Genomic DNA, 25,650 nt, shown 5'->3' with positions numbered 1-25,650 from the left:
GTTACCATTCGGGGATTCAAAATCCTAATAAGCATCTAGGGGGAAATATGCACATTTTATTTTACATAATTGATTTTAGGTACTTATATATTTTATTAGAGAAGTATACATTATTTATATAATTTTGAGACCCTGATAATATGTCATGTTTAGCATCTGAGAAATATTAAAAAGAGTGGCATTCATTGTATTATTATTATTGTTGTTTTGCTTTTGAAATCTGCTATGGCCTAGCTGCACTTAACATTCAAATTTTATTCAGTGTATTCTAATACTGCTATTTTGACTGCTCTTTTGATTAAATGTAATAGAAATATTTATGCACTGATCTCCAATTTGAAATATAGAAATTGTACAATACTTTAATGGAATGAGGTTACTTGCCTTCTTAGAAGAAAATCTTCTCAAGAGCGTAAAGTGAGCATAATACTCATTTTAGTAATGAAAATATTTCATTTGGGGAGATTAATTTTTAATCACTTTAGTGGTATTACACTACTGCTCCCCACAGCATAATTTCTAATATTTAGCATGGAATTAGAAATAGCCCATGTCAGGAAATCAAATAGTTACTTAAACATTCTAGCTCCCTAAGTGATGCTATTATTTTTGTTACAGTGGTTTCTTTAATTAATTTATTTATTTATACTTTTGTCAAATGTCTATTTGGTTTTTTTAATTGAAGTATAGTTGATTTACAATATTGTGCTTCAGGTGTATAGCAAAGTGATTCAGTTGTACGTATATATGTGTCTATATCTATATTCTTTTCTTTGATTCTATCCCATTAGTTTATTACAACATATTGATTATAGTTCCCTGTGCTATACAGTAGGACCTTGTTGTTTATCTATTTAATATATGGTAGTGTGCATCTGTTAATCCCCCACTCCCAATTTATCCCTCCCCCATCTTCCCCTTGGTAACCATAAGTTTGTTTTCTATGTCTGTGAGTCTCTTTCTGTTTTGTAAATAAGTTCATTTGTACTATTTTTTTAGATTCCACATATAAGTGATATAATATTTGTCCTTCTCTGACTTACTTCACTTAGTACGAGAATCTCTAGGTCCATCCATATTGCTGCTATAGTGATTTATTTTAAATAAGAAAGCAAGCTTTTATTTTTAAAACATCAAGTCATCAAGAATGTGACTTTTCATCAACCACTTTCACACATGAAATGTGTGCACTTTCTACTTGAATACTTTATATTTTCAATAACTGATTTAATAATCTTTAAATTATCACTAAAAAATAGAACAGAATTGTTAATGTGGTAGTTTGGAGAAGAGTCCTTTCATTGGTTCTTCAGAGATATTATAGGCTGAATTATGCCCCCCTCCCCAACTCATATGTTGAAGTTCTAATTGCCAGTGTCTCAAATGTGACTGTATTTGAAGTTGGGGGCCTTTAAAGAGGTGGTTAAATTAAAATAAGACTGTTAAGGTGGGCTCTAATCCAGTCTGACTGGTGTCCTTATAAAAAAAGGAAATTCTGACACACAGACACACACCAAGGATGCCCACATACAAAGGAAAGACCATGTGAGGGCACAGTGAGAAGGCAGCCAGCTACAAGCCCAATAGAGACACCTCAGAAGAAATCAAATATTTTGGTCCCTTGATTTTGAACTTCCAGCCCCCAGAACTATGAAAAAATAAATTTATTTTGTTTAATCCACCCAGACTGGTATTTTATTATTGCAGCCCTAGCAAACTGATACGTGAAATTATCTTTCCTTCTATGTTATCTCAGAGGCTGAGGCATGGGATGCCACTGAACTTGCTTAGAGAATTTCTAATTCCAGGCTCTCAAAACAGGACAGATAGAGAAATTTGACTCTGACTGCCATTTGGCTGCTATGATCATGGAAAAGCTAGGGACGAAGCAGTCTTCCCTTCCAACCTGTATCTTGCTGACTGAGGTGCATGTATTGAATGGAAGCATCTATTGAAGAGCAAGAAGGGCCTTTCAGGGATGGAATTTTCTTCATGAAGGATTAGAGACTGCTGCTGCTTTACTCCTCCATCTTTTATAGAGCTAGCTAATGTCTGAGATTTAATAAAGAACTTGTCCAAAGAAGACACCATTAAAAGGACTAGTGTACAAAAAGTGAGCACTAAGTAGAAGGTCACATTTACTCGTATAGGTCATTGGGGAATAGATACAAATCCATGCTTCTTAGAAAAAAATGTTCAGTTTGAGACATATAATGCTTTTAAAGTAGAATTTTGGGGTTATTCAACACAAATATGATTGCTAAGGTAAGTTTTACATCATGAACTAAGCACCTGTAAGTTAAAGTTTTATGTTTGCTTTTTTAAAAATCTAAGAATACATTAGTAAAAAATAAACAAATAAAACTTAAAGGAAATACTGATTCCAATGTAAACATTCCATTGCTGGGTCAAAAATGAGTGAAAAATCCACTATCAGAGCCTCCTGACCAGAGACACAGTAAAGGACAGAGTTTTCTGTTATTGAAGGCCTTCAAGCACAGGCTAATAACCACTGACAGTGATGACCAAGAGAAGGGTTTTGAGCTTTACATGAATATTTAGAATATCTTAATGTGGGGCTTCCCTGGTGGCGCAGTGGTTGAGAGTCTGCCTGCCAATGGAGGGGACGCGGGTTCGAGCCCTGGTCTGGGAAGATCCCACATGCCGCGGAGCAACTAAGCCCGTGCATGACAACTACTGAGCCTGCGCGTCTGGAGCCTGTGCTCCGCAACGAGAGAGGCCGCGATAGTGAGAGGCCTGCGCACCGCGATGAAGAGTGGCCCCCGCTTGCCGCAACTAGAGAAAGCCCTTGCACAGAAACGAAGACCCAACACAGCCAAAAATAAATAAATAAAGCCAGAAACAATTACATTCTCTATTCCTGCCCATTTCTCTCTTCTTTTGTGCTTTGATTCTCCCCAGGTAGTAGTCAAAGAAAACGTTAAAACATGTGAGTTAGGACAAAAGGAAAATATTAATGAGATAGGGCTTTAAATAAAACAAAAAGGGGGGCCTCCCTGGTGGCGCAGTGGTTGAGAATCTGCCTGCCAATGCAGGGGACACGGGTTCGTGCCCTGGTCTGGGAAGATCCCACATGCCGCGGAGCAACTAGGCCCGTGAGTCACAACTGCTGAGCCTGCACGTCTGGAGCCTGTGCTCCGCAACGAGAGGCCGCGACAGTGATAGGCCCGTGCACCGCGATGAAGAGTGGCCCCCGCTTGCCACAACTAGAGAAAGCCTTCGCACAGAAACGAAGACCCAACACAGCCAAAAATAAATTAATTAATTAATCAATTAAAAAAAAAAAAGGTGTCTCTCAAATTAAAAAAAAAAAGAATATATTAATGTGCCTTCCAGTCTTAATATTCTATGATAACATTTTTCCTTATAAATAGAAAAGATAACTCAGGTTTTAAAAATTAATGTCAGGAAATTGAATATTTTCTTGGAAAGTAACTAGTCTTAATTTCAATTAAAATAATATCCCTTATTGATCAATTACCATGTCTTCCTTGTTCTCTGCACTGTTAAGTTGTGTCTGTGTGTATGTAAAATCTCTCTCTTCACCTGTAAGAATACTCTATGATATAATGTAAAGCATTTGAGATTTACAAGTTTAAATCTATGCTCTGATATTCATTAGTTCTGGGAAACTGTGAAAGTTATTTAAATTTCTAAGTGAGATTTTCCTCATATGAAAAAGGAAGCATATATATATATATGAATATAATATATATATCAAGATTTTGCTATGGCAAAGGTACTACTTCAGTTCCATCCAGATAATCCCATTTTGTACAGTATACATTGATTGTACACTATTTTATTCTTTCACTTATTCATTCAGAAAATACTCTGTGCCATGCATTGTAATACGGGATAAAATAGTGAAGAAAATAAATCCCTTGCTTTTCTGCATCATGCATTCCAGAATGTGTTGGGGGTGAGAAGTCAAACAATAAATAAAATGTATTATATGTATGGTGTTGTTAAGTAAACAATAAAGAGTTAGAGAGTAATGTGGATGTTAATATAGGGTGGTCCAGGAAGGCCTCTCTGATAGGTGTCATTTGAGCAAAGCACCTAAGGAAGTCTGAGAAGCCTTGTAGACATCCATGGTGGGAATACTAAGACAGCAGGTGGCTATATGAGTCTGAATTTAAGGGGAAATTGAGGCTGGGGCTATCAATTTAAAAGTTGTTTGAATTCACTTGTGACTGAATGAGAGCTCATCAGAAACAAGTATGGATAGAAATGAAAAGAGAAGACAGGGCCTTGGGCCTCTGGGAATTCAGGTGATAGGAACAGGGGAGAAACATGCAAAAAAGACTGAGGAGGCCTTACTAGAGAGATAGAAGGAGAATCAAGGGAGAATTGAATCCTGGAGGCCAACTGTTCCCAAAATGGTGAGAGATCAACTGTATCAAGTTGAGCTCATGGATTGAGCAAGATGAGAATGCACACAGATGATGAGATCTGGCAATGTTATGTTACTGATGAATTTCAAAAGAGCAGAATCGTCTGTAGAATGATGGGGAATAAAGTAAGATTAGCTTTTGCAATAACTTATAAGGGAAAATAATCTGAAAAAGAATCTATCTATCCATCTATCCATATCTATATCTATATATCTGAATCACTTTGCTGTACACCTGAAACTAACACAACATTGTAAATCAACTATACCTCAATTTAAAAAAAATGAAAAAAAAAGATAATGTACAAGAAATGAGGGCCATAAGTATAGACAACCTTTCAAGTTGTTTTGCCATAAAGAGAGATCAGAGAAATGGGATAGTACCTGGCAGGGATAAGGGGTAAAGAGAGGCATGTCTTTTAACATTAAGAGGTATTACTGCATGCTTGCTATGTTGATAGGCATAATCCCACAAGAATTATTACACAGAAGACATAGGAAAGAGCTGGAGAGCTCCACATAGTTGAGTAGGCATGGGATTCAGTGAACAGGTAGAGGGCTGGCCATAAGAACACAAAGAGCTTTTCCAATGTAATGGGAGGAGAGGCAAGGGACATGGATGAAAATAAAATTAGGCTGGTGGATGTAATGGAAGAACCAGACAATTAGATTCTGATTTGACTCTATATTCTTAATGAAATGGGAAGAAAAAATATCAGATGAGAGAAGGGGAGGAAATGCTGAATGTCAGTAGTGGTCATCAGGTTTCAATTCACTGTAGGAAATTTTACTAAAGGAAAAGAATGTGTCATCAAAAGTTCATCATTCACTCACAGTTTACTTATTTCTCTATCTCCCTTTCTGTCTATCCATCTCTACATCCATCAACCACTCTACCTATTGTAAAAGCCCCAAATTCTCTAAATCCTAAGAAGATATTAGTCCTCTCTCTGTTAGAATATTTATCTGTATTTCTGAAGCTAAGAAAATTGTATAAAATGACAGAAAAGAGAAATGGTACTGTGAGCCTTGGGTTCCATTTTACAAGCCCAGACCATATAAAATATTTTAATTAGTTCGATTTTCATTCTCTTCATAGAAATATTCTAGTGGTAGAAGTAGGTCTAAATTTCAGGTTATAGAGATTTTTCTGAAGGGCAGGCATCCAGGCATCTTTGCATAACAAAAGCTATAGCTTTGTGTTTTACAATAAAATCAGCAGCTTCACTGACTAGCTTAGAAATCTGCTTGCTTTATGCTAAAAATCATAATTACAAATCTGTCTGATTGGAACCTGAGCTCATTTGTGTGGAAAATTGGTCATCTGACATAATAGGAAGGGAAATTTTACAAAAAACATGAAATTATGCTCAGCTGCCAACATAATTTAATAAACATTCATGACAATTATCTGGAGACCTGGGTATGCTTTACGTCAGGCAGCAGCACACATTAAATGCCACTAAACACTGAGTTCTTGAAGACGTTTTCCAACTCACAAGTAGCAACACTGAATTTGAAAAAACATTTTTTTCTGCATATCATATTTTTATTATTCATTGCCAAACTGCATGATATATGTTAACTAAAATCAACACGAGACATAGCAATTATCTCCCATAAGGAAAAAAACATACGTCTCTTTTCTAAATGCTTATTTAGCTCTAATTATTAATAATCAGATAAATTATGTATATTTTATCTTTTAAAAAGTAGATATTATAGATACCAAACACAGTGTATATCATTATCCTTCTGATTATTCTTATTATAATATGATATAATCCTTATCCATTATAAAAACACTTGAGATAATTATAAACATGCAGTTGTAAGAAATGAAAGTACCCGTTACCCAGTTATCTCCCATGGTAACATCTTGTAAAGCTATAATGCAATACAAAATCCAAAATATTTACATTGAAATAGTGAAGATACAGAAGTTTCGGACTTCCCTGGTGGCACAGCGGTTAAGAACCCGCCTGCCAATGCAGGGGACACGGGTTTGATCCCTGGTCCGGGAAGATCCCACATGCCGCAGAGCAACTAAGCCCGTGTGCCACAACTACTGAACCCACGTGCCTAGAGCCCGTGCTCTGCAACAAGAGAAGCCACCGCAATGAGAAGCCCGTGCACCGCAACGAAGAGTAGCCCCCGTTCGCCGCAACTAGAGAAAGCCCGTGCGCAGCAACAAAGACCCAACGCAGCCATAAATAAATAAATAAAAATAAAAATAAAAATAAAAAAAAGAAGTTTCATCACCACAAGTATCCCTCTGGTTGACCTTTTACAGACATCCCTACCTCCCCCACTACTCTAACCCTGAATACTACTATTCTCCATTTCTGTAATTTTGTCACATCAAGAGTACTCTATGAATGGAATCATATAGTATATAAATCTGGGGGATTGGCTTTTTCACTCAGAATAATACCCTGGATATTCAATCAAGTTGTTGTACTTATCAATGCTTTGTTCCTTTCTATTGCTGAATACTACACAGCGGTACAGATATAACACCGTTTGTTTAACCATTCACACTTTGAAGGGCATCTAGGTTGTTTTCAGACTTTGGCTATTACAAATAAATCTGCTATGAACATTCAGGCACATATTTTTGTATGACATAAATTTTTACTTTTCTGGGATAAATTCCCATGAGTGTAATTGTTGGATGGTAGGGTAATTGCATGTTTACTTTGATAAGAAACAACCAAACAGTTTTCCAGAATGGCTGTACCCTTTTACATTCCCACCAGCAATGTATGAGTGATCCAGTTTCTCTACATCTTTCCTAATACTTGATGTCACTATTTTTTATTTTAGTCATTCTGATAGGTTTGTAGTGAAAACTCCTTGTGTTTTTATTTTGCATTTCTCTAAAGATTAATGATGTTGAACATCTCTTCATGTGCTTATTAACCATCAGTATATTTTCTCTGGTGAAATGCCTATTCATATTCTTTGCCTATTTTCTAAAAATTGTATTTTTATTAGTGAGTTTTCAGTATGTTTTATATATTCTAGATACTAACCCTTTGTCACATATGTGGTTTGCAAACATTTTCTCCCAGTTTATAGCTTTCCACTTTATCGTCTTCTCACGGGCTTTTATGGAGAAAAATATTTTAGTTTGATGTCCAATTTATTAATTTTTCCTCTTATGGGATTTTTTATTGGTTAAAAGCAAGAACTATTTGCTTAGCACTGTGTCAATTTTTGCATAAGGTCTGAGCATCCTGGCTGGAATTGCATTAAACCTATAAATCAAGTGGGATAGAACTGACATCTTTACTATATTGAGTCTTCCAATTCATGAAGAGAGTGTATCTCTCTATTTATTTAAATGTCATTTGATTTTGTCATTTTCAGCATACAAGTCCTGAACATGCTCTATTAGATTTACTTCTAAGTAATTTATTTATTTGGAGAGATTACAAACAATATTAGATTTTAACTTTCAGCTTCCACATTTTCGTTGGTAATATATATAAATACGATTGATTCTTTGTGTGTCGTTCTTATTTACCATGACCTTGCTGAATTCACTTAATACTTCTACAAGCTTTTTTTTTTTTTTAAGATTCCTTGTGATTTTCTGGTAGATAATCATGTGATATGAAGATAAGGACAGTTCATTTCTTTCTTTCATTCTATTTGCCTTTCATTTTCTTTACTTGCCTTATTGCACTGGCTGGGACTTCCAACAGTATGATAAACGCTGAGAGTGACATCCTTGTGTTGCTCCCTATTTTAGAGAGAAAGTATTCAATGTTTCATAACTGAAGGTGACATATTTTCTATACTGAATGACCTGTGATCTTTTTCCTTTATTCTTTTTAAGAGAGTAGATTACATTAATGAAATTTCAAATGTTCAACCAGCCTTTACATTTGGAATAAATGCCATATGCTCATGGGTATATTTTTTTGTTACATATTTTGATGGGTTCATTTTATTAATATTTGTTGAAGATTTTTGTGTCTAATTTCAGGAACAGTATTAGTCTGTAGCTTTCTTTAACTGTGATGTGTTTCTAGTTTTTGTATCAGGGTAATGCTGTCCTCATAGAATAAGTTGGAAGGTGTTTTTTCCTCTTCTCCATCTTGGAATAATTTGAGAAAGATTGGTGTTAATTCTTCTTTACATGTTTGGTAGAATTTGCCAGTGATGCCATTTGGGCCTAAAGATTTCGCCTTGGAAGTTTCCCAATTATTAATTTAATTTCTTTAATAGACGACTACTCATATGATGTATTTCATCTTTGGTGGATTTTGGTAGTTTGGAATTTACGAGAAATGGATCAGTTTCTCCTAAGTTGTTGAATTTATGTGTTTATAGTTGTTCATAATACTGCCTTATTTTTCTAATGTCTTAGGTTATCTGTAGTGATGTTGCCATGGGTTACTTGAACATATTTTAGGATTTTAACTGATTTATAGTGTTTTTGAGTCTATCACTTCATACAATTTTCTTAGTTGTTTAAAATGGTAATTCAATATACATACGCAACTTATTGCTTTCCATAGGTATCAATGTTTAATTGAATGAAATGTATCAATATGTACCTTATGTTTTAAAATGTACTCAGGATCTGTTTTAATCCGGTATGGTGAGACATACAGACACAGAAATGACTGTCATGAAGAAAGAAGTTTTATACTCACATATCCCTAGGAACGGGAGGCATAGTATGCCATGCAGGGACACATGGGGAATCATCAAAATTAGTCATGGGGTGAGGGAATGGCCAAGAGCCTTTACTGTGGTTTTCATGGGAAGACTAAGCAGGTTTAGGATAGAGGGTATTTTCCTTACGATAGATCACAAATTCTAGAAGATGGTGTGGTAAAGTTTTAGGATTTAGAAAGGAGTGGAAGTTGTGGTTAAGAAAAAAAAAAAAGTGATGTACACTGCCACTGGGGATATGAATGTTGAGAATGAGGGATGACCTGGAAGAACAGGTGCTCATATGGTAACAGATACAAAAAAGGATAAATACATACTTATATACTTCCTGATGAAAGAAAGATAGATGGTGGTGGTAAGATCTCACACTTGCACTATGAGGATGAGACTTTAGAGGTGGAAAAGAATGGATAACTTAGCAAATATCCATTACATATAAGGATTTGCTAATGGCTTAAAAATAATCCATCAATTATTCAACATTCTCTAACTACCTAAACATAGGCATATACTTTGCTATATATAAGCTTAGCATTCTTAAAACTCAGGTCTCATAAATAACAAACTAATACCAAATGCTGAATTTGCTAACGTACTCATGAATTGAGTGCTTGTCTGCAAGACAAATGTCTCAGCATCTGTATTTTCCTCCTATCAGTTTCTTCCTGATAAGAAGTTTTGATAAAGATTACGGCACCATTTATATTTGATAATAAGATAAATAACACTCAAAGTTGGCGTCTTCTGCTGTTATCGAGGGGTTAGGGATTTCAGAGCATGCCCACTTGCTACAGGAAAAGAAATCAATTAGAGCTACAAGAATTCAGGAAGAATACAAGTGGCAAAAGGTAATGAATGGTTGTGCCTAGTCAAAATAGGGAAATCCTAGAATGGATGTTTTCCTAAAATGCATTCACCATATTCCTTTTATGAGATAACTGAAAAAACAGAAATCTAATCCTTTTGTAAGATTAAATTTTGACTTGTCCACAGAGCTGGTGACAGTAGAGTTTCGACCGTGTACTCATTTCCTACACATGGAGACCATGACAACTTATATCCATCTGATTTTCCTTTTAGACTTAAATATAAATAGGGGTGTCAGCTAAAAGAAGAAGAAAAAATAACAATTTCAGTTCAGGTGTAATTGGATTTTTGACATATCAGAGCTCTGATTACATTTGACAGATGCATATTGATTTTCATTTTAAGCTCTTCTTATCCAACATACTTGGTTATTTCTGGAATTGTTTGCTTTAAATTAAATAAAGGTTTGAAGTGATAGAAGATTTTAATTAACTTCACTGACAATGTAATACCTACCCTGGAATTGGAGTCTGATATTATATTTTTTCATACAAAATAAACATAATGAGAAATATCATATTTATGTAGCATAAAGCAGGAACTTTGTTTTTTAGAATGCACCAAACAGGTCATAAGGTATGGCTTAAAACATGTTCTCACTTATCAGAGTCTAAGAATTAAAACAAAAATGTAAAGTCTACAAAACTGCATTGTTTCTCAAAAGTGACCCAAATGTGCTAAAGCTGTCACCACTGTTACTCTCTCTCCACACTTTATTTACAGTTTCCATCTCTTGAGGCTCTTGCATAGAAGCTAATGCACTGTATGTTTTTCCATACCCGTGGATTCTGTGCCAGTGATCTTCAACAGTCTTACCCTGATTTCTTCTCTATCTCATACATGTGGATAAATGCCCAATTTTAAGCATGTTTTATGTTTTCCCCAAGACAGGCACTTGATACTTGATCCAAACATAATAAAAACATCATTAGACCAGTAAAATGTGAAAGAGTATATTCCATTTACAAAACAAAATTTCTCTCTCTAACTAACGTCCTGTTGTATTCCAAAACTAGTAGAAAAGTATATAATTGACTTTTCATTTTACTTCTGAGCACTTTTATTCTAAATTTTTCTTTTTTATGCCTTTTCTAGCACCTAAAGAAAAAAGGGTTCCATTTTAAGAAAATATTTTAAACTTAACATCGAAATTAGCATAATTGTTCCAAAACAATTATCCTGATCCTATATAGATCAGTTTTTATTAATGTTACCAATACAGAATGATAGAATCTTTGAGTTCTAACTTAATGGTCCTCATTTATAACCTCCCAATGAGTGTAGCAACATATTGTAAGAAGTCTATGCAAGACGGCCCCTCAGGAACCATTTGGACCCATCATCTGATGAGGAATTCCTATTTCTTATGGTACTCAGTGAAACAAAATTAGAAGGTTTTTCCTTGTTTGAGCCCCTAGTTCCACTACTTAGAACTAACCAGTCTCAGGTTGAAGTTCTGCCCTCAGCAGGGATACAGAAAATTAAACTCTTGTCTTCCACACTTGGAGAAACTATTTTTCCAAGCTCACTATAATTTATCCCCTCAAGCACTAGACCCAGTTCTATATGTTTGCCAGTATCTTGCTAGTTATTCAGATTTTCAAGGACTTAACATCCTGACTATCTTGTCTCTGCTGGGTCCTTTACTAGGCGGTCCAAAACTGGTAAGCTCAGCTACGTGTTATATTTCACCTATGATGAATGATTTCCTGGATCTCTAAATACTGTCCTTGAATTTCTAACTCCATGGACTACCTGCTCATTAGGACATCACCACTTACACCTAGATTATAACATGTTGTCTGTTGCTTTATCCTTAATGCAAGATTTTCCAAATTTCCAATTTCACTCTTTCCTAACAGGTATAATTATGTCTGGTTTCTGCAGCACCAGTGTAAATTCAATCAATAGGTCTAGTTGGAGGTTTTGGCTACAAGTAGAATTGTCTAGCTATTTATCAGGTATTTACTAGCCATTTCCTAAGATATGACAAAGGATCCTTCATCAAGCAATATCCATGCAAAGAAGCAATCTATTTTCTAATATCTTAATAGACAGCATGTTTAATAGACCCAAATTATCTAGGTGTGATCTAATTAGTTCATAGCAATTACCTATATTCTCATACCTGAGAAAAGCAATTTTACTATCATGATTGAAATTTACTTTACATTTGTAGATAATCTTACTACAAAGTATGTTATCAAGAATGAAGGGACTTCTCTGGTGGTGCAGTGGTTAAGAATCTCCCTGCCAATGCAGGGGACACGGGTTCGAGCCCTGGTCCGGGAAGATCCCACATGCTGCGGAGCAACTAAGCCCACAAGCCACAAATACTGAGCCCGTGTGCCACAACTACTGAAGCCCGTGCACCTAGAGCCCATGCTCCATAACAAGAGAAGCCACCACAATGAGAAGCCCGCGCACCGCAACGAAGAGTAGCCCTGCTTGCCACAACCAGAGAAAGCCCGCACGCAGCAACAAAGACCCAATGCAGCCAAAAATAAGTAAATAAATTAATTAATTAATTAATTAACTAATTGAGAAAAAAGAAAGAAGTAAGCCAAACCCAACAATGTGCTCCCAAGCCACACACCACATATTCAATTTATGCTACTGGTGCTTTGAACCCACACGTGAGACATTCTGATCTCCAAAATACTATGTCTTGAAGACCACAATCAAACATTGTAGAGGGGCTTCCCTGGTGGCGCAGTGGTTGAGAATCTGCCTGCCAATGCAGGGGACACGGGTTCGAGCCCTGGTCTGGGAAGATCCCACATGCTGCGGAGCAACTAAGCCCATGTGCCACAACTACTGAGCCTGCGCGTCTGGAGCCTGTGCTCCGCAACAGGAGAGGCCACGATAGTGAGAGGCTCGCACACCGCGATGAAGAGTGGCCCCTGCTTCCTACAACCAGAGAAAGCCCTCTCACAGAAACGAAGACCCAACACATCCAAAAAAAAATAAAAATGAATAAAAATAAATAAAAATAAAGGAATTCCTTTAAAAAAAAAACCATTGTAGAATATTGAGATTAATTATACATTTGGCATTCTAGCATACTGACTTTCTCTTCCTGTTTTTTGTAATACATAAAGTTGCTAAATAGTCTATGGTTTTACATAAGACATAGATGATACGGACTCCAACAAGACTCTGTCAGCAATTTATTATAGCCGTCAGTGCAGGTTAATTCCTGCATTCACTTTTTCCCTTCGGTAAGGACTTTTCTAGCCACCCTATTCAAAACTGCACCTCCAACACTATGACTGTCTTTAACCCCTTCCCCTGCCTAATTTCTCCCCCCATCCTATTTGATCATTGTCTGTCTCTTTCCATGAGCATGTAAATCCCAGGAAGGCAGAGATTTTTGTCTATTTGGCTCCCTGTGTATCTATAGAACTTAGAACGGGATCTTAGCATATGGTAGTTCTTAATAAATATTAGTATTTAAATGGATTCAGCAAGGAACTGTTCTAGTTGCTGGGGATACTGTAGGAAATGAGACAGAAAATATCTCTTGCATCATGCAACTTAACTTCTAGTGGAGAAAAAGAAGAGAATAAATAGATAACTGCATAATAGATTTCAAGTTAATTATTTAGGGAGAATTAGTGGAGGGTGCTTTCAGAGAAGACTTCTCTAAAGAAGTGACGTTTAGTGGAGGCTTCAAGGATTTGGAGAAAGGTAAACAAGAAGTTGGGTACGAGTGTTGCAACCAGAAGTGTGAGCAATGTAAAAGCTTAAATAGGAATTGGCTCAGAATGTTGACGCAGTCAGTAGCTCAGTGAAGGGTGGGAAAGAGTAGAGAAGGTAAGGTCAGAAAGAAAAGCACGGACCAGGTCATGGCGGGCCTTTCTGACCTCACCTCCTAATGTTGAACTGGAAAACATGGGAAGGTTTTAAACAGCATAGTGATACGACCCAATTTTTGTTTTACCAGAAATCGCTCTGTCTTCTGTGTGCAGATTAGAGTATGGGGTATAAGACTGAAATACAGAAAGCAGTTGCAGTAGTTCGGGTGGTATAGTCTAGGGTGGAGGTGCTAAAAAGTGATCAGAAATGGGATATATTTTTATGGCTTTGCTATCAGTATTTACTCATGGGCTGGAAATTTGCAATGAGAAAATAAAAGAAATCAAGTATGACTCCTAGGTTTTTGGAAAGATAAACTGGATAAATAATGGTGTCATTGACTAAGATGAAGAATTATTTGGGGAATAAACTAGCATGGGTGAGGAGACAGGTATATCAAGCATAATATTTAGTAAGAGATACCTGTAAGATATCCATGTGAAGATGAAAACATGCAGCTGAAACTCAGGGGGAAGTTTAGAGTTGGAGATATAAATTAAGAGGCCATGTATAGATGGTATACACAAGGCTGAAAAAAAAAAGTCCAGGAAGATATTATAACTGGGGAAGAGACTGGGATAAGCCCTAAATCAAGCCAACATCTAGAATTCTGATAGCAGGTAAGAGACAGAAAAGAAGATTTAGAGGAACTGAACAATGACATCGGAGGAAAACTAAAGCCAAGTGAATATAACATTTTAAGGAGAAAAAAAGACAACTACGCCAAAGGCTACTGAGAGATAAAGTAAGATAAGGACATAGCACTGACCTACAGATAATGAAACATAAAAGTCGTGATTTCCTAGACAAAGGCAATTTCAGTCAAACTGTCAAGATTAAATCGTCACTGAAGTGAGTTTGAGAATTGGAGAAAAAGAAGTCAAGACATTCTGTACAGCAAAGGAAACCATCAATAAAATGAAATGGCAACCTACTGAATGGGAGAAAATATTTGCAAATCATATATCTGATAAGGGATTAATATCCAAAATATATAAAGAATCCATACACTCAATGGCAAACAAACAAACAAACAAATAAAAAACACAAACCCCAAAACAATCTGATCACAAATGGGCAGAATATCTGAATGGATATTTTTCCAAAGAAGACATACAGATGGCTAATAAGTACCTGGAAAGATGTTCAACATCACTAATGCAAATCAAAACCACAATGAGATATAGCCACATGCCTGTTAGAATGGCTGTCATCAAAATGATATGAGATAACAAGTGTTGGTGAAAATGTGGACAAAAGGGAACCCAGCACAATGCCCTAAGTGCCCACTGATGAATGGATAAAGAAAACGTGGTATATACAATGGAATAGTATTTAGCCATAAAAAGGAATGAAATCTTGCCATTTGCAACAACATGGATGGATCTCAAGGGCATTACACTAGGTGAAGTAAGTTAGACAGAGAAAGATAATACATAATATATATAATATATAACTGAATCACTTTGCTGGTACAACTGTAACTAACACAATATTGTAAATCAACTGTGCTTCAATTAAAAAGTTTTTAAATTAATGATATGGAAAAGTTTTACAAATTAATGGCAGATGTAAAACAATGTAGTATCATTAAAAATTGGCAAAAGTTATGAAAATGCAATTTACAAAAAGTCAAATGTAAACATTAATGTTAGATCTGAAAGTTCTGCTTCATGGAACCCAATGGCCTTCTTACATTAGCCAACTGAATGGCTTCATGTTGACAACAGAGGCATTAATTTTCAAAGAAGGGGATGTTACCTAACATTTATCTGTCTACCTACATATCTATATTTAAATAAAGCTAAAATAGAATACTGACATTTTTAAAAGTCACATAAAAATGACACTAACTAAAATCATATCTGATTAGTTTCAATTAGATATAGAAAATTATGTGGAAAAACAAAGGCCTGATGTTTTAAAGAAAAATATAAATAGAGCAACACAGTTAAATGTATCGTCCCTATGTGCTTTTCTGCCAGGAATCTTTATCTAACCAGAAGTAGGATTCCCTAACATTGCAATTACTCTGTGGACAACAATCTAAGTTAAGGCTCTAAATATTTTCTTTTAAATTGAAGATAAAATTTCATTAGTCCTTACAGAAATTATTTACACTGTGTAAAATGTTTTGAATAGTGTGCTAATCCTTTTACCATTGCATCATGGAATATCAAGAGTACTAAAGCGATATGATAGTCATTATATGAGTACTTTTAATTATATTACCCGTTCTCATTAAAATGACTAAAGGTTTTCTATTCTTGAGTAAAGCGTTATTTTAAGCAAAGCCTTTTTTGTTATCTGGGAAGCAATAAGAGAAAATATAATAGTGAGCTGTTACACTTAAAATCAGTAATAAAATATTAAGTATAAATGATCATAAAGGTAGCTTATATTATGTGACAACAAATTGTATATTTTCTGTTGCTCTAATATCACAAAAATAATGAGATATATTGTTAATACTATCACTTTTTTAAAAGGTGATCTAAAGTGGTTTTAAGCATGATTTGTCCATTAGAACACATGCAAAAAACATTTAAAAAATAAAATTTAAATGTTTTTGAAGGCACAAAGCTGCTGAACTAGTGAAAATACATAAAATGACATTGATACAAAGATTCAATATCACAGAAATGTCATTTCTTCTTACATGTATAGAGTCATAATTTAAATTATAAATTTAATTCCAGTAAATATTCTATCAGGTTTTCTCTGGAGGTAGTCAAGTTTATTATAAGGTTCCTACAGATAAATAAATAGGGAAGAACAGCCAATAAAATCTTAGAAAGGAAAAGCAATATGAGAGAGCCATCTTCACCATGTATTAAAGCACATTATAAAGCCTCTCTAATTAAAACAGTGTAGTTTTGGCTCTAAAAGACAGATCAGTAGAATAGTAGACATAACCCAGAAAGAACCCAAGTACATATGGCAGTCTATGATAATGTTGGCATGTCAAATCAGTAGGGATAAGATGGGCTTTTAAATAAATCTTGAAGAAATAGATAGCCATTTGGGTAAATTAGGTGGAGAGAAACACCATGTTCTTGGATTGAAAGACTCAATAAGTCAGTATTTCTAAGATGCCAGTTGCCCCCAAATCAATGTATAGTTTCAATACAATTCGAAGTCCTCACGGGGGTATGTGTGTGTATCTGTGTTCCTGTGTGTGTTTGGAAATTACTAGCTGATTCTGAAATTATTATGAAAGTGCAAAGGATCTAGAATAACTATGAAAATCTTGAAGAAGAGGAAAAATTTGAAGGATTTACGTTTCTACATGTTAAGAATTGCCATATAGCTATAGTATTTAAGACATATGGTATTGGTGCAAAAATATATGAATAGACAACTAGAAATGAATAGAGTACAGAAAGAGACTCATATACATTCTGCCAATGGATTTAGGAGAAAAGTGTCACTGCAATTTAAGAAAGGATGGCTTTTTCTTTAAATGGTGCTAGGACAATTAGGTACACATAATGAATAAAATGAACCTTGACTCTGATATCTTATCATATTTAAAATTATTGAGAAAAGTATCAGGAAAACTGAATAATGCTTCTAGTAAAAAGAGGAACATATCTTCATGACTTTATGTCCCAAGCTATTAAGATTATTGCCAGTATACAGTACCTAGATATCAACTTTCTGGGAGAATTGCCTTCAGCCGAAGAGAGTCACCTGACCAAGGTTAAACTCCTTTCCAGCATTAGACTACATTTCATGATGGATTGATGGGATGGGGGATGGGAGGGTTGTGGGTGAGGAAATGAGATATAAAATCCTGGCTTCCTCATCCCAAATTGGGGAAACTCTGAAGAACTATCCTAGTTTTGGTGCTTGCCAGGCTGTGAAATGACACCTTTGTCCCCACCTCCCTCTGTTCAGTTTTGCTTCATCCTCTTCTTCCCCCAGTACTGTTGATCCTCATACACTTCTCCCTAATACAATTCCTGCATGCTCACCTCCTTCTCAGAGACTGCTTCCCAGGAAAACCTTTTTTGCAACAGTGACATTTAAGATACTTCTGAGTGAAAGTTGGACAGATATTTAAAATTTTTATTTTATTATTTACTGATTGACGTTTTAAAGCTGTCTTCTATTTATAACAGTATTTTGTAGTTGAGTAAGAGTCCAAGCCCTACATTCAAGCACAAGCTCCAGCACATACTGTGGGTGTGATCTTGGATATAACTCCTACACGTCTCAGTATACTCATCTCTAACATAGGGGTATTAATAGAATCTATCTCATAGGGTTGTTGTGAAGACTAAATGAATTAATATTTGTAAAGTGCTTAAAATAGTTCCTGGAACAGAGTACATTGCTACCGCTCATGACAAGTGACACTGCTTTCTATTAAAATACAATTAGGTAAATTATTATATAGGTGATACAAGGGAATGCCAAAATTTGTGAAAGTGGTATATGAATTTGCTGATTTTTTAAAATTAAAATGTTGAATGAATAGAATACGTAAAGGATTAGGGATATCAAAAGGAAGAACAAGTTTGAATTATTTTTTAAATATAGTTATAGATATAGATATCTACAAAGTTGGATACTCTTAAAATATGGATATAAATACAGAAATAGATATCTACTGTCCTGTAAGATATCCTTTTCTAGAAAAGGTATTCACCAAGGTAACAAGACTGTTTCATCAATGAGTAGTTGATGAAAATTAAAATCATTTGTCTCATAACTGTGTCACCTAAAGAACAAATGGATTTCAGAAGAAAAATAACTGCTATTTATTTCTTTGTTCATTTTTCAGAAATATATTTCCTGGCATGTACTGGCAGTGTACTAGGTCTTGTTTCATCTAAAACTGAAGAAAATCAGGAATCCACCTTTGGGTTTACCTATTGTCACCTATACAAGTAATACTAATAAACAATACTTGTATATACCTTTAGTGTTTAGACATTTCTTCACATGCACAACTGCGTTTGTTCTTCAAAAAATATCCTATTAGGTGAAACTGATTTTCATTTCTTCTGATGTCCAAAACAGGGTCTAGAGAGTACAGAAACCAGCGCAAGCTAACACAGCTTTTCCATGTTACAGTCAAAACCAGAACACAGATTCTCACACTGCAAGTCTATTGCCCTATCCCTGCAGCTTGACTCCTTTACTAAAGTCCTACGTCTAATTTTATACATATATAGATTTGTAAACTAGTACCTTACTCTCCAGCGCTACACTATGATATATAATAATGCTAATCCACCCACCCCCATTTTTTTTAAACTATCACAGTCAGAGGACCCAGGAAAATGTTTCAGCTAAGATTTTTTTTCTCAAGAGTTTAATTTTGATTTGGCTTCAGTGACATTTGATTACTTCCTAGTAAAAGAGAAAAGGAACATTGCAACTCTTATACATGTATCAGCGTTGTAGAAGGATGGCTTCTCAGATCACAATTCACCTATACTCTTGTCTCATTTTTGGTTACTCGACCTAATTAGATGTGTAGACAAGAATGAGCTTCAAACTGAAAACCTGGCAGGTTAAGATTCTTCGCTGACAGGAAGACCCTTTTTTTTTTTTTTTAAACTCCTGCCTAGTTTCTGTCACCAGTTTTGAAAGAAAGATAATGAAAATAACAGTGAAACTACTAAAAACAAAATGAAGTATTTAGCTATCTATAGCCTAGTACGGAACTCATTCTAAGGAAGAAAAATTCTAGGAAAACAAAAATGTTTCCTTGGAGGAATGAAATGGATGTGAACATCTTTTTCCAATGTAAAACAATAGTGTCAATGGCTAGAGTTCTTGTCTTGGTATGTATGTATGTACGTATTTATGTATGTATCTATCCATCCATCCATTCATCTGTCCATCTATCGATCCATCCACCCACCCGCCCACCCATCCAATTTTATTAAGGAATTTCATAAATGCAAAGGAATTTAAAATTTCAGAAAGAAGTTAATATGAGGAGTATTTGCAGAAATTATTTTTATCCATTTCCTTTTGTCATATATAGAGCAAAATGTTGGTAAAGTCAGGCTGTGACTGGGATGATGCACAGACCAGCTTACCATGGACTGAAGCAGCAGCATTCCATTTGAGGAATATATGCTAGTCTTACCAGCTATCACTTGGTTTCCCTTTAATGCCTAGCACTTAACTGAATTGAACTGAATGCACTGTCACATTACTTGGCAAACTGGACGATACAAGTTTAGAACCTCTCCACTCAATCAATTCATCTGAGATCATGTAGATGTAGAAAGACTTAGTTTTAAGGATACATATGCTTTATATGGTATATGAGGTTTTCCCTCGAAGCAATTTTTACAATATGGTCAATGAATCCCAAAGTCTCTAAAAATGTCGATAGCAGTGTAAGAAACAGAGATCCCATTTCTGTTGTACCCTTACTGTTTATGCTCCCCAAATCATCAGGGATATCCATAACACTAATATTATAACATATAAGAATACCAGAGCAAATAACAAATTTCTTGAAAATAAACAAACCCCTCTGGAGATTTTATTATATACAGAAGCAGAGAATATATTTGGAACTGTCAACCCACTGCACAGCCAGGGTTGTCCATTGCTAGTTGAAAAATAAAGCAAAGACGGCATTAAATTTGAAAACCATTTGAAGACAGCAAGAACAATATAAATTAAGAAAGTATGCTTAGGGACTTCCCTGATGGTCCAGTGGCTAAGACTCTGCTCTCCCAATGCAGGGGGCCCGGGTTCGATCCCTGGTCAGGGAACTAGATCCCATATGCCGCAACTAAGAGTTCACATGCCTCAACTAAAGATCCCACATGCTGCAACGAATGATCCCACATGCTGCAACTAAAGATTCCGCATGCCGTAACTAAAGATCCCGCATGCCACGACGAAGACCCCGCACATGGCAATGAAGATCCCACATGCTGAACTAAGACCTGGCACAGCCAAATAAATAAATAAATATTAAAAAATAAATAAATATCTATGTACCAAACGGCATTGCCTTAAAATATACAAAGCAAAATTTAAAAAAAAGAAAGTACATTTATAATTTTTCAAATTTGAAAATTTTTAAATGGAACACAAAATGTTGGTCTCTGTGTTGCATAGAAATTACATTACATATAATTGCTAACTGGATTATTTAGTTAGTTTTTAATTTGAAAATATCTTAAAAATCATTTGCTGCAGAATAAAGAACCAGGAGTTTAAAAAGAAACAAACAAACAAAAAATAAGCAGTCATTTCAATATATAAGTAGTCCAAAATTAGTAAACAAAGATGAAAATTTTATAAACTAATGCAATAAGATTGTTGACTTTGGTAAAAGAAACAATAATTTCCATAATTCCCATACTCTATGTTTAGAGTGAATGACTCCCTGCCATTTTATTAATTTATTTACCTTTTGACCGCCTTTACCCATTATTTGTATTATTTAAATAAAAGTACTGCCACTGGAAACTTTATGTTTTTTTCATGGAAAAATGAACTTTATTAATATTTATAAATACTGTGCTCAAAAATATTGAGGAAATAAGTGGTCATGGATAAGAAGATTAAATATTGTAAAGATGTAGTTCTTCCCAAATTTGTCTATAGGTTTAATGTAATTTCAATCAAATGTTTACTGGGACTTTTCAGAACTTGTTAAAAAGTTGTTCTAAATTTTTTTCCAGAAGGATAAATAGATGATAAAAGGAAAGAAATGACTTAAATGATAATGAGAAAATAGAAATAAAATAAGAAAACATAAACCTGTAGGATTTAAACCATATGGCACTGGAACAAGACCGGAAATACAGATCTATGTAACAGAGTATAGATGATTGAATATAGGATGTCACATTGCAAAAATAAATAACAACAGAATAATAATTATTATTCAATTAAAAGATGGAAATCTTGCTAATTAAGGTGGAATCAAATTAGATTGTAATTACAGAGCGAAAAAGCAAAATCTGGATGAATTAAAGGAGCAAATGAAAAAGATACCTACCTACCTATAACTCTTTCCCCATTATAAACAAAGGAGAAGAAAAAAAGAAAATAGAGGTGAAGTTTCAATTGACTTAAATGTAGAAAGGCTTTGAAAGTGCAGAATCAATGGAAAAAATGAAAAAAAAAGAAAATGTCTCATACATTTAATGGATAAGTAAAATTAAAATATAAGCAGACATATAAATAGTTACTACAAATACAACAAAGTTGTTATTTGGCATTGAGGTGATTTCCAATTTTTTGCTGTTATAAATAATTCAATATCAAACATCTCTGTGGATAAATAATCCATCTTTTGATTATTTCTTGTAAAGATCTCACCGGAATTGGAATTACTGGGTCCAAAACGTGATAATGTCTAAGTTTCTTTATATACATTACACAAAGTGCTTTTCAGAAATTATGTAGTGATTTATACTCCACTAATCAGTGTTTGTTCCAATTTCATCACAGTTTAATTGAAATAGAAAAATTCTTTTTAAAAAGGAAAAAGAAAACTTAGCTGGCTATCATTTAAATCAAGATCTATTTGAATATTAGGGACTTTGAACATATTTTCAGTCATTATTTGGACAGCGGTACTTCCTCTTTTGTGAATTGCAGTTCATACTCCTTTTAATACATTGCAAAGAAAGAGAAAACAAAGATGTTGAAATCAGACATATGGTAGTTCGGCTTTGCCAGTAAGCAACTGTTTTGATTTTGTGTAAGTTAATTTTTCTGAATTGCAATCTCCTTGATTCAATAATAATAATAATAACACCTATACAATGGAGTTGTTGTGAGTATCAAATGAAATAAATTAATGAGGTTCAGGATGCTAATAAAAATGACTATAGTAAATATAAACGAAAGTCATGAACCCACTTATATTGGAATGTTAGTAGTAGTTACTGATTTTAGTTATTATTTTTGTAATAATTATGTTAAGATAATTTGTATTTTATATGTACAATAATTATTATGATTAGTTTTTTGTAATGAAAAGTATTTTAAGCAAATTAATATTTTGTGAGCTTTAGATTTTTAAGCAAATTCATTATTTCTTATGCCTTAGATTTTTTTTTTCCTATTCATCAATATGCAGCTGGGATTACTAATACATGTACACCCTATAATACATTTTCAGGGAATTGTCAGCTTTGCAAAGATGGAATTATTTTCATAAGTGCGAGCAGCTTTAGCACACTAGGTATTTTTAATTTTCCAAAATCTTCTTTGACTCACACAGTTATGTATTAAGTGGCATGACATTCAACCATTCACAATCTCAGAGATAAGATTTTTTGCAAGTTGTATTCATGCGATAAGGAATGAAAAAAAAAAGTGAAGATATAATGACTATATGTAAAGGTTATACTCTCCATGTTTTTCTATCAACTTACTAAAATTTGTGTCAAAATTTTTAACTTGTACATTTAATTTTCATTAAATATTTATTAAGACAACAAGACATATATTTCATCATCTCTGAAATGCGATAGCATACAGAATGACAGAATATAAGGCAGAAATACTGTACCTTTTGTGTGACTCAGACCACTAAGCTTGAAGGCAGAAGTCTCTTCGAGGAAGCTGTCCCAGTATGGAGCCAGGACAAGACGCTTGTGCTTCTCCTGACCTAATCAAAAAAAATATAAAGAGATATTACACTTCAATGTCACATTCAAGAGGAAAAACATCAGTGGAGATTGAAACAGAATCAAAACTTCCTTCTAATGGGAAATTTCTGAGATGATCATTTTCAAAGTACATTTTAAGATGAGATTTAAATGGCATTTTTGAAGAACACATTCAACACTATTAATGATTTTCTCTATAATACTCAAAAAATATTATAAAATCAACTCATAAATTCTTGGAATTTTAACTTAAACTATTCAAATAAAAGATATTACTGAGAGCCTGTTTGAACCTACCACATAAAAATGGAGTGTAGTAGTTAATATTTACACATGTATAAATATACACTTTTGCAATGTTAATAATTTAAACTAATATATGCAAAAATCAATCAATTTTTCAAAACGTGCTTATGGGCTACATAACATGTACTTGCTTTTAGTGCTACCATGTATAAAAAGTAAAAAACTCTGTCAGCACAGAAATTTATAATTTTAAGTATATTGAACTAGATATCAGCTGATGCCTTGGAAAGGAATGGGAGTGTTACAACTTCTAAGAAGGGGATTTTTGTAACATACAGTAAAATTGTATATATATTTACCATTTTGCCCATCAATACTACTTGTAGAAATACACCTTAAATATACAAAGGCATTATTTGCATAGCAGTATTTGTATAGCAAATTATTAGAAATAATGAAAAGATCTATGCACTGGAGACTAGTGTATAAACAATAGTGCAGGAAAAAAACTGAGGTACTAAAAAGTCATAAAAATCTATGAGAAAGATGTCTATTAACTATTTTACTAGGATTCCAGACATATAATTAGGTGGAGTTAGCAAGGTGCAAAAGAAATTATACAGTATTCTACCTTTGTGTAAGATAGAGGATGAAACAGAACCATGTGTGTACATATGCATTTATTCATATATACTCATTTTTGCAAAAATAAACACAGTATGGATAAATCAGAATCAAATGATGATGTCATCTATATGATTGTTTGAGAAAGTGGTGGATGGTTGAGTTATGGGAATGGGATTTCTTTAAGTAGAACATTTTACATAGCTTTGAGTTTTGAACAATACGTGTTTTACAAATTCAAAAATAAATTTAGAAAGTGTGAAAAAGCAAAGGTAAAACTGAATTCAAATTAAAAATTAAAGAATCCATCTTTATATAAATTGACAACAAAACTATACAGAATAAAGAATTAATTAAAGAATATTTTGGCCATAGTTCTCTGACTGTTCTATTGTAGTATAATATATTCCAGGAGGAAAAATCAACTGCAAAGATAGCTTTAGATTTAGTAGTTTTCAGTTCCTTTTTCTTTTCTTCTCTCTCTCTCTCTTTTTCTTGGTAGTTAAGAATATAGTAATTTAGAAAATATAAGGGGTATATAGGTATGATAGAGCAAATGGGTACTGAATTGATGTGTTGGGAGTGAGGTTTTTCACATGGGAGAAGAGAAAGTGAGGTGAATTGAGGAAGAACCCTATGGTGTAGGATCGGAATAGGAGGTATCAGTATGAGATAATTGTTTTTAATAATTATTTTAATAATTATACTTCTTTGTTCTGTCCCCTGAAAGGAACATCCTAGCAGCCATGAGCACATCTAGTGCCCATATCTTGGACACTAAATACCTTGTCTCTGTATAGCAAACCATTGAAAAATGCCGAATTCTAGTTTTACAGCAAGTTGAGTGCTAGGTGAAACTAGAACATCTTATACTGCCAGAAAGTAACAAAATATTCAAAAACTAACGAAGACGATCAAAAGGACTTAGGGATTGTCTTGTAAAGGGTCCCACTGGCCAAATTAGGGAGTGTCTAAAAGAATAATAATAAATATCCACAAAAATGAAGTAGCCCCGTTCCTCCTAGGCTCCCCCTCTTACAACTAAAAATTGCCAGACATAACACACAACAGACAAGGATGGGGAGACTCTGAAATATGAAAGAAGAAGGCAGCCTGCTTAGGGACCTTGGGACTTGAGGAACGACATGGTGGTGAGTTTCCAGGTTTCCATACTGCCTCTCATATATACTGGACAAGGCACTGAACGAGTCTCCAACCCAGATCAACTAAGAGGGGCAGAAAAATAAAGGGGAGGGGAGGTGATCTTCTATCTCTTGCTTGGTAGAAACAGGCGGCACTCCAATTCTCTTGTTGGGGTAGCAGGCTGAGGGAAAG

The 25,650-nt window shown here is 34.4% G+C and overlaps 1 protein-coding gene across 1 annotated transcript in view; it reads right to left on the bottom strand.

Moving 5' to 3' along the window:
• Positions 1 to 25,650, bottom strand: part of CFAP47 (cilia and flagella associated protein 47) — a 421,910-nt gene that overhangs the window by 73,833 nt on the left and 322,427 nt on the right. Inside the window, 1 exon segment of the mRNA XM_082446774.1 lies at positions 23,346 to 23,444. Coding sequence (XP_082302900.1) covers positions 23,346 to 23,444 — 99 coding nt within the window.

The sequence above is a fragment of the Balaenoptera physalus genome, assembly GCF_965194825.1.
Source record: "Balaenoptera physalus genome assembly, chromosome: X".
NCBI lineage: Eukaryota > Metazoa > Chordata > Mammalia > Artiodactyla > Balaenopteridae > Balaenoptera > Balaenoptera physalus.
The sequence above is the reverse complement of the archived record's forward strand: the minus strand, read 5'-3'. Positions and strand labels throughout refer to the sequence as shown.